Below are 10,971 nucleotides of genomic sequence, written 5' to 3'. Positions count from 1 at the left end.
TTCGTATCCCTTTCGGAGGCATTTTTTTTTTTGCTTCTCCTGTTGTTTGCGGTTCCCGCGAAGGAGCCCATTCTCGAGTGGACAATTGTGTCACATTCCGGCGTGCTCCCGAACGCACCAGCACCAGCAGCATCGTCAGTCGTTCGGTGTCCATCCGCGAATCCGGTCGCACAAATCAGTCGCAGCAGCAGCCACAACAATTCAGGAAGTTGAATGGCCAAGTGTATGCAAATCGTTTGAGCGAATTATGCAGTGAAATAATAGTACAGTGAACGAATTATGCGAACAAATCGAGCGTTTTGTGGTGTGTTAGCTAGGAGCTGAATTCTTGAATTGAATTTTTCACACCGGAACCGAATGTGTCCCTATCCCTGCAAACATTCTAACGATAGTTCCTGCCGCAAGTGACTCAGTGTTTACGTGTTCGGGTGTGTGTGTGTCTGCCGTGTAGTGGTAGCTTTATACGTGGAACGATACTACTTTAGTGTGAAGTTATCAACCCAACCTCAAACAGTGCAGTGTGCAGCGAAGAATTTACCTTGGTGAAGCTTTATGTCGAAGAAGAGCAGCGCGTGATACGAGCAATTCGAAGCATCAGGAAGTGCAGTGCTTGCCACGGGCACATCATACACCGGCAACGGTACACTACGGAACCAGCAAGTGACAAGGCAGTGTTATGGCTTTGTCGCTTCTGCAGGACGCTCAAACAGCAAGAGGTAAGGATCGCCGCACAGTTAACGAGTTAATTTAAAACGCTAGTGAAACACGCGCCCGAAGGGTTAGAATTGCTTTAATTGATTCAATTTAAAGAACCTTGGGAGGTCTGGTGAGATCCGGGGCAGACGGGTTGAATGAAAGTGAAACTTTCGCTTTTGCCCCGTGAATAGGACACATACACACAGCTGAGCCGTTTCCCGCGGCCAGCAGGTTCCCTTTTTTGCCCATAAGACGTTCGCTTATCGCCAGCACACAAACAACCCTGTGTGGCTGCATGCGCAGTACACCGAGGTCCTTCGATTCGGTTCGGTTTATGTAGTATATAAGGGTACACGGTTAGAAGGACATCATCCAGCCGGATCGCTTTCACTTTTCATTCACACTCCGGGAGGTGTTTTTTCACTCTTTTACTTTAAAGTACAACGGGAGAGGAGATCCTTTTAATGTTTTCGTGGTAGACGTCTTTGAAGGACCAAGGATTTTCTTGAACGAAACTTAAGTATAAAGAATTTAATTAAAATTTTTAATTAATAAGCCAAACTCTCTTAAGATTAAAAAGTTCTAAAAAGCTCCTTATAATTTAATGAAAAGCTTTTTTCAGAAGAATTAAATATTTAAAATACATCCTCTGAATAGCTAATAACTTTCATTTTTTAAATTATTTTCTTAACATTGTCTGATTCTTTATAAAGAATATCAACCTGCTTTCACTCTTAAGTGATATAATATTTTACCAGAACTTTTCCTGCTTCGTCCGAATTGTGTCACAACTCTTTCCCAAACACCGACGGCATTTTGGCACGGGTGAAAATTTAATCAAGCACACCCACTGACGCTCGCCCATTCTTTTCTGCTCTCCCAAAAACGATGAAAATGGCAAATAAATAAAACCAGCCCACACTTAGAAACAGGCAACAATGTAAACAAGAATTAATTTCACTTCCTGATCCTGAGTAAATGAAAACGAAAAATGAAGCGAAACAGGAAACTCAATCAAGTAGCGCCACACGTCCAAAAACGAAAGTCGCAACCAGCAAATCCTTCCCGCGAAAGGGGTTTTGTGGCAGTAGAAACCTCATGTTCCTTCACATGTGTGACGGAAGAAGCAAAAAAGTAAATAAAACGGGAAGTTCTCTAATTTTGACGAATGAATGGCGAATGACAAACAAACAAACAAAAAAACGCAAACGTAAACAATCAATACAAGCTTTTCCATTGATGTGAGAGCGAGAGAGAATAAAAGGAGTGTAACCATAAATAAAGGATTAAGTGTAGAAAATAGGTAGCGCGCCAAAAAACCGCCTCCCAAACAAACATACACGCAAACATCAACATGTGTGTGAGCGAAAAATAATAATAATAATCAGGCAACACGACATCCAGCGCCTACTACTTACCAATACTACTCTACTCGCAAGGATATTCCGGGCATGTGCCACGTGAGTGTGCGTATGTGGTTTTGTTGTTACCGGAGCAACACTGCCAACACGCACGCATATTCGCGCGTTTTGCGGCACCCTTTACTCCAGCGAGGGAGCGAGGTGGAGCTTGGGAGCGGAATATTGGGTGGGAAAAACCCATTCAATCCGTCTCGCCACGGGCTCGACGGTGTAGACGACGCAAGGACGAGGACCGCCCCGACGTCGTCAGTGTGTCGTGCGGTGGAGCTTTGTTTTGTTGCTCCACACACATGGTGTCGGTGTGTTATCGTGCTTCCTGCTACGACGGTGTGTGGTTGTATAGGTGTGCTAGTGGAACCAGCGTACGAGTTAAACGCAACTCGTTTCGGTGAGAAGAGAGCGCGAGAGCAAAAGGACCCTTGTGTGTTTTCGGTACGGCAAGCAGGATACGTGCTCACATGGAGCAGCCGGCTTTCGCTTTCATTTGCCGGCGTTTGTCTTACGGGCTAGGAATAGAACTGCGTACTATTTTTAGACGAATTGCGTTTTGGGCGCCTAAAAGTAGACTACACATACCTTATGTTAAGAAACTCCTTTTTTTTTGTTCCATTTTATTTATGGATTTCCATTTCTTTTCTATTACTTTCTCCATCGCAGGATTAGCCGCCGTCCGTACGTTGCAAGGTATGAACCGTGACGAGGAGCGCAGCCTGTCGGTCTCACCGCCCCTCACTGGCCAACGCCAGCAGCACCATCTCAGTATGAACTTCCAGCACACGCCCTCCCTGTACGGTGGGTTCCACCCAGCCACCGCATCCGCCATGGGTATGCTTGCCCCCCAACTGCTGGCCGCCAACCAGACGGCTGCCGCCGCTCTAATGGCCGCCGGACTGCCAATGTCCCTGCGGGCATCGCTCGCTACCGGGCTCTTCCCACCGCATGCCGCACTGTTCGGTGCGTGGGCACCACCAACACCGACCAGCAATAACAGCAGCCCTCCACCACCACAGAGTCCAATCTCGCCCGCGCTCAGCCACAAAAGCTCCAAGTCGCTGAAGCTTAGTGCCGCCGCCGCCAACAACAACAACAACAGCAGTAGCACGAACAACAATCACATCGTGTCCACCACCTCCGAGATAGTGCCACAGACGAAGAAGCTTACCAAGCGGAAGCATCAGGCCGCATCCCGCAAAGAATCGTCCGCCGCCCACCATCACCATCACCTGCACCATCTGATGCGATCGCCGAGCCATACGCACCCGCACCATCTCTCGATCCCGGTCGACATACCGGTAAGTCCGGGACCGATCTCACCACCAACGTCCGGGTCTTCGCCACAGTCGAACGGTAGCGTGGAGCTTCCGACCACGATCACGACCACCAGCACCACCTCGAACAGCATCAACAATTCCTCCTCATCGACGTCCTGCTCCTCGGTTGCGTCACGTGACCCGTCGCGCGATAAGGTGTTCACGTGCAAGATCTGTAGCCGCTCGTTCGGGTACAAGCACGTCCTGCAGAACCACGAGCGAACGCACACCGGCGAGAAACCGTTCGAGTGTCCCGAGTGTCACAAGCGCTTCACGCGCGACCATCACCTCAAGACGCACATGCGGCTGCATACGGGCGAGAAACCGTACTCCTGCACGCACTGCGACCGGCAGTTCGTGCAGGTCGCTAACCTGCGCCGGCATCTGCGCGTGCACACCGGCGAGAAGCCGTACGAGTGCGAGATGTGCGACCAGAAGTTCAGCGACTCGAACCAGCTGAAGGCGCACATGCTTAGCCACAGCGGCCAGAAACCGTTCCACTGTGATAGGTGCAACTCGAGCTACCGGCGGCGGCACCATCTGCTGCACCACAAGTGCGGTCTGCCGAGTCCACCGACACCGGCCGTGAGTCCTGCCGCCAGCGGCGATCACCTGTCCGATCACGCGAAATCGGTGTGCGGTGGGTCCGAGTCGAGTGATCTGTCGTTGGACGGGCTGACGAAGATTCCGACCACACCGGGCATGTTGTTGCACCAGAAGTTCCCTGGGTTAACGCTTCCGCTTAACTTCGGTCCACTGCCGACGGAGGTGACGTCCGATGCGGGTACGGCCGCGATGGATCTGCGTGCATCTAGCAGATCGCGAACACCGCAGCAGATCGCTCACATCAAGAGTGAACTGCCGGAGCAGACGGAACCGGAAGATCTTAGCATGCATTCGCCCCGCTCGCCGGTGTCCATGGAGGAGCTGGACGAGTTGGACGATGCGGCGACACTCTACCTCAAGCAGCGCCAACAGCTGCTCCAGCAGCAACACCACGGGATGGAGCTGTAAGCTAGAGACGGAGATGTACAAGAAAACCACCAAAAAAACACAAACACACAGACAGTCAGACACAACCTCAAGATGCCAATCTATTAAGTAACTAAAGAATTACTGTTAAGCGTCACCTGGTACTACTGCTGGTAGAGCGGTACGGATGGGGTGGCGGTCGCTATACAGCAAACAAGGTTAATATAGGAGAATTTATATTATATACACACCTCCCGAAACCGTAACTGGGAGGGGGAGAATTGAAAATCAAAGTATGTGTGTGTGTGTGTGCGTGTGAGAGAAAGAGGGTGCGAGAGAGAGAGAGAAATGGAGGGAGATCCTTTAAAACCGTACCCCCTTCTAGAGCATTGTATATATAAATGTATGAGCCTTTGAAATCTCGATGTACAAAGTAATCTTAAAACAAGTGTTATACTTTCTCGCGATCACTCCTCAAGATGATCCTCTCTCTCCCACACTCTCTATCTCCCTCTTTCTCTCGAGGATCAACGAGGAACATCACCATTTTTCCAAGTCACAAATCGTTCAGGGAGCTTAACACTAGAGCCAGAGCGGCTCTACGTAAGCGAATTGTTTTATGTTAAATGTGTTAGAGAGGCGAGTGTGTTGGTGTGTAACGAAAAAAAAACACACACAAACTCACAAACAAACAATTGAAAAAAAAACAAACAAAACACATTTGCTCATATTAGTTTCGTTTCGATCAAACCGGACCCCAGACGCACGGTGCTCGTGATCCGTCACGGGGCTACTGTGCAAGGGTACGCGGTTTGTTTTGGTATACAAGTTCCTCCTCAATAGTCGCGCTGAAACAAAGCAAAAGAAGAAAGGACGAATCGTAAGGATGTCCCCCATTATCCCCTCCCCCACCACTCCCACTTTCTTCCCCAAAAACCCACCCCGTTCCCGTTCACACACAGTCCCAAACATTCTTAGCCATACCATCGCTTCTTCGCGTGCGATCGTGATCGCGTGGATCGATCTGGGATCGTTCTCCGAGTGCGTGTCCAAAATGCAGTGCCAAAAACTCCTTTCGCGTTTCGTTGTAGGGCAAACACACGTTAAATGTTTAGGTCAAAGCAAATCGTTTACTTTTTTTCAAAAATGATGGCAGCAAAATCAAAATTCGTTTTTTAGTTGAAATATTTTAGTTATAGTAGATGGGTTCTTTGTGGGGAATTTATATTCTAATTTTGGGGGGGGGGGGGGAGGGGGGGGAGAGAATGAAAAGGTCCGTTTTAGGTTTAGCTAAGTCTAGTGCTAGGCGTGATTAGGCGGGCGGGCGGGGAGTTTTTTTTTATTATTTTGTAACAATGGTCTCCAAAGGTGTTAGTGGGGGTTTAAACAAAACAAGGGTCCAGCAACATTGGTGCGGTTATACTATTAATATTATTTTTATTTCTTTATTTTGAAAATAAAACAAACATATTTAAACGTTTTTTTGTTTCGCTGAAAATCAAGAAAAACGGATATTGAAGACTACTTTGTGTTGTATTATTTTATTTTACCCTTTCAAGGTTTAAGTTTATTTATTTGTCTCCCTTGACCACGGAAGGGTTACCGATAAGCATCAACAGTTGTCCGCCCCACGATTGATCTCGTCCCTCTCGACTGTTTATCCCTCGATTAAGAACACATTTTGTGTTGTTCACTTCCGGAACTTCAGCCGACATTCCCTTTTTTTTGCTGCCGGACATTATAAACAACCCATCCGGACATTCCGAACCCTTCCTAGTCTGTTCGCTAGAAGTTGAGGTGGGGTGGACAAAAAAAAGGACGAGAAAGCCCATAAAATTCCTTGCCAAACCCACCGCCATCGGTCACAGGGTCGATTAGGGACATGTTTTACATACATGCTTGACCTAAACCTTCCCTCGAGGGAGTCTGTCCGTCCGAAGTTTTTTTTTGCCTCGATATTTCAAGTTCCGGCTTTCGGCTAAAGACAGCACAATAAATCCCTTTCGGCCTCGCTCAACCCCGGACTGCAGTGATTTTCATTCAATAAAATAACAATTTGCTGTGGATTTTCGTGAGTGGGACGAAAAAAGGGGTTTTTCACACCAAAAAATATTTCCTCACACCGCATGGAAAGGGTTTTAGCTGGCAGGATGATTTCTTGATAAGGGTGTTGAATTGGGCAACAAGCGGGGCGTAATTTACACCCTTTTCCCGAGCTCGGACACATTCGCACGATTGAATGCAATTAAGCGAGTGGAATTGGAATGTCTTCCTGTCTGGATGGGATATTCATCATAGGAAGAAGGTTTGCAAGCTCGAGGAGCGTGTTGATAAAGGTTAATAATCGTTCAGGATTGATTTTCGATCAACAAGAGCCAGCTTTTTGGTTTTTCAAAATTCTTTCCAGGGACATTGGACTGAGTGTTCTCAGCATGTTTTAGCCAAACACAAAAAGGGCATTACCACTGCCCTTGCAAAATTGTTGCAAACCAAGGCCAGCCTGCCGGCAGACCGTGAACCGATCGACCAAACTAACCTTTCGCATTTGCCAAAAACCCCTGCGAACGCTCCAATTGTGGCCATAAATATCGACAAAATAAACCATAAACCAATCCGTTTTCCCTTCGCCACGCTGGCAATCTTTGGTTGCCAATTTTACTTTCCGTTTTTACAATCCATTGTGAGGCCCCCGTCCTTGAGCCGGTTCTCGTCCCTTTTCTTTTTTTTTGCTTCAGGGTGGTGTAAATAATTACATGCATTTAAACTGGACCGAACGGCCGCACAATTGGTTGCCGGGTTTGGTCACTTGGTGTTGTGTCATCCCACCGGTTCGGGTTGTCCGGTTCAGTTCCCGGGCAGGTAGTGCTGCCGAGTAAGGAAGCGTTGTTTAAATTGTGTTTCTTTTCCGATTCGATCCCGCCGAGGTTTGCGATGGTTTTGCGATGGAGCGCTCCTGTGCTAAGTGCTGTAAATAGGTGTTGCAAAAATTTGAACAAAAACCACATCCTGCTTCATACGTGTCGATGGTATTTTGGTATGGAAAAGAAGAAAGTATCCAGCAAACAACTCAAAACCTCCTTCAGTCACAAAACCGTGTGGGTACAATTTAAGGCTAGATGTGTTGTCAGTGTCCAAAAAGGTCAACGATTTGGAACGGATTATAATTGTTAATGTTAGTATGTAACGCTACTAGGCACAGGCTAGTTCAGTCAGTAAACGAAACAGTAAATGCCAAAAAAACGAAATGAAAACTGTGTCCCTCCTGATGAGAAAATCATTCTACCCGAAGAGATAGATGGAATCGAAAAAGGATGTTAGGTCGGTAAGGAAGGAGTAGGATAAAAATGTGCAATTTTTAACTCTGTTTCTTCCTTCTTTTTCATTTAAACTCAATAATCAAAAATGTAGTAGCTTGTTTTAGTTTTATCTAAGTTGTTGTTAACTTGAACCGATGTAGTAAAAGCTAATTAGGAAAAGAGAAACTTTAAATTTTAATTTAAAAACAAATATTCTAAAGAAGAAAAATTTCCTCGAAAGACCTCACTTCGAAAGCACAAAAACATAGTAAAGAGAAAAGCGGAAGGAGAAAAACAAATTTCCCGTCATATATAAATGTGTATCGTCTTGTATGATTAGGTGTGTTGGTTAGCGATGTTCTTAAGAAAGCATCGAAACTGTTACAAAACATTACACTTACAAAACGAAAGAGGAAAAAATGAAAGCAAAACAACAAAGAAGAAAAATAAGCGAACTCTCCTTTGACCATAGTACAAATTTTTGCTCTAGTGAAAAATGAACGAAAATACTGGAAGGAAAAAAACACTAGATAACCCCAGTAAAGCTCAGCAAAAGCAACAGTGTCATTGTCCTTATCACCGTAAGCCAATTAAATACCTTTTATGCACTTTATGCAAAATGAAACGAAAAAAAAAGACAACCCACAAAACTGATGAAGAAATTGTAACTACCTCAACCACAAAGGAAATCCCACTTGGAACAAGGATAATGTAACTAGGTAAAAGAAAAAGGAAAGAAAGTCACATGTAAAACTATGCAAAACAAAATGTTAAGAGAAGGAACAATATACAGAAAATAAAACTGAAAGTAAATAATTAAATGAATTTTAACAAACGTGAAGAACAAAATAAAACCGTACTCTATAACATATAAAACGGAACAGGGTTTTGATACAAGAAGGAGGAAATTAATTGAGAAAAGAAGTAAAAGTCGTAGAAGCAAATGAGAAAATATGATTCTAAAGTAGCAAATGGACAACGTAATCTTATTAAATCTAAAGAAAAACTCAGAAGAAAAAAATACTTTTCTTTTGCAGCTTTTCATCAAAGACTTCCTATGACTTGCCAGGAGAAAACCCGTATTTAAAGTTCCGGAAGCTGTAACCCCCTTATCACATGGCTGCGAGTGAAGAACAGCCTATCACAGCAAAACTGAGTGTGATTAAAAGCCTGAAAACAAAGAGTGAGCAAAAGGATAATGCCAAAAACACGTCCGTAAATAGGACGAGAAGAAAACGAGGACGAAAAACAAATGCGCGAGCGCGCATTCCAACCGAGTGGCAGCCATTTAATTTTAATGACTGACTGCTCACGCACACCACATCGCCCACCTACCTGTGTGCGTGTCTGTGTTCGCGTTGCAGTGTAAAAGCAAAGGGTCCTTCTTTACATTATCCCTTTTCGTCCTTGCTTGTGGGGGAGTTTTCCGATGCTTTGTATGCCGCTTGTTTCAAATTCCCTTTGTTTACCCGTTGTACCCGTCGTCCTCTTCATTAGTGTGTTGGATAGGACGTACAAACACGCACACCGACACAGCTGCAACCACCGCCGCGACTACGTCAGCGGAATAAAAACAGGATCCAAGCAGGCATTTTCCGAACCGTGGTGAGCAAGTGAAAGTGAAACAGTGTGAGAGTGCCGTTAATGAGATTAACGTTAAGGGGTTTCGGTTGCTCTCAAGTCTCTCGCCTTTCTCACTCACTCGCACGCACGTTGCGAGCATGCTCGTTCCCGCTTCCGTTCTCACGCGCTCGTCATCCTTGCCCGATTATCATCCCTCTGTCTGGTGGCGCGGATGTACGCGTGGTTCTTCGCGCCTTTCCAACTGTCCTTCGCGTGCCATCCTTTGCCGGACTTTTGCAACCGGTTGTTGTACATAAACGAGAGTCCAAGAAACAGCAACGAAAGCAAAAAAATAACATGCCAACCACAACCACTCAATAGCATGTCCGGCACACAAACACACCGACCGAGGGAAATTTATCAATTTCGCGCGCGCACACACAGCGACAGCGCCGCACCACGAAACACAAAGTGAAGGAATTAAAATTGGGCAATCTGTTACATCTTGTTGCCTGTTTTTTTTCGCAACTCTTCTTGTTACATTGCGGCCTTCCTTTCGCTCAATATCCTTCTGCTCTCGTGCCTGTGTGTTGGTGTTTTATCGTCTGTTTTACATTTTAAATGAAAAACTCTTTCTCTTTCACTCGTACTCGCTCGTTTCCCACTTTTTCCTTCATACTTGCTGATAAAATGATACGAAAAAGGCTCCCCTTCTTTACGGGCTTTTTTTCTGGGAAATAGGCGCAGTTTCATCGCTGGCTAATGAAAAGTAAATACACCCCTTTTTCCTGGGGCACAAAGGCCCGACCCACGGCCAGGCACGGTATGGCTCAATTCCCGCGGATATTCGGCGTAATAAAACTCGCGCCACACAGCCACACGCACATAGAGACACGCGTACATAAACAGGACTACGAAAGGAAGAAGGCGACGAGGCCGAAGTGTTACACTACTACTCGCGCAATTACTCGCCGCGCGCTACTTTTGCCATTACGACGGCGGCGGCGGCGGCCCAAGATGTAAATGAGATGAAAACTCTTTCCCGCTTTTCCGGCACCACCTCACCCACCCTTCTTTCCCATCCGCCGCGCTCCCTTCCTATCAACAAAAAAGGAAGGAAAGAAAAGGATGCTTTTGGACGACCATCTTTCTTTCTGAATTCTTTTCTTGCTGTGTTTGTGCGTTGCGAACGGTATCCTTTTGATTTTCCACCCCATCTCCCCTTACCAATTCCACTTCCCCGCTTCCTCCCACCCTCTCCACCACCTACGGGATGCTGCCCCGGCTGTTTTCCGTTTTAAGTCGTTCGTTGTTTCTCCACCTTTCTGCGGGAGCGCGGAATTAAGAAAAGGTTTTTCCTCTGCTGTCGTTTTTCCCCTTTCGAGCGGGTTTTTTTTTTTTTGTTGTCGGTTGCTTTCACTTTGTTTGTGCAACGTTTTCGCTGCCCACCGTAGATGAATACCTTCCCTCATTATGCTGGGTAGTGAGTCTCGTTCCACGGGCGTGTAAGACGCCGGTTTTCTGTCATTGAAACAGTTGGGCCCCGGTTTCGTTCTTTTCCTCCGGGTTCCTGGTTTGGTGAAAAGGTAAAAGGGAAAAACCCGACTGATAGCACAGAGCAGCATATTCAAATTCTTTTCTATCATCCCTCCTGCTTATTCTTTTTTTTTTTTTTTGTTGCCCTGCTTAACTTTCTAGCACCGTATTTTCCTG

The 10,971-nt window shown here is 46.0% G+C and overlaps 1 protein-coding gene across 1 annotated transcript; it reads left to right on the top strand.

Annotated features, from left to right (window-relative positions):
• Positions 1-258: 258 nt before the first annotated feature.
• Positions 259-8,315, top strand: LOC118516473 (protein krueppel-like). Its single transcript, XM_036062391.1, has 2 exons — positions 259-716; positions 2,775-8,315. Exons 1-2 carry the CDS (start codon positions 677-679, stop codon positions 4,439-4,441), a joined length of 1,707 nt encoding a protein of 568 aa, XP_035918284.1. The 5' UTR covers positions 259-676; the 3' UTR covers positions 4,442-8,315.
• The last annotated feature ends 2,656 nt before the right edge of the window (positions 8,316-10,971 follow it).

This window comes from Anopheles stephensi, unplaced genomic scaffold, assembly GCF_013141755.1.
Source record: "Anopheles stephensi strain Indian unplaced genomic scaffold, UCI_ANSTEP_V1.0 ucontig30, whole genome shotgun sequence".
NCBI classification, from domain to species: domain Eukaryota; kingdom Metazoa; phylum Arthropoda; class Insecta; order Diptera; family Culicidae; genus Anopheles; species Anopheles stephensi.
Note: the sequence above shows the minus strand (reverse complement) of the source record. Positions and strands in the feature narration are given on the sequence as shown.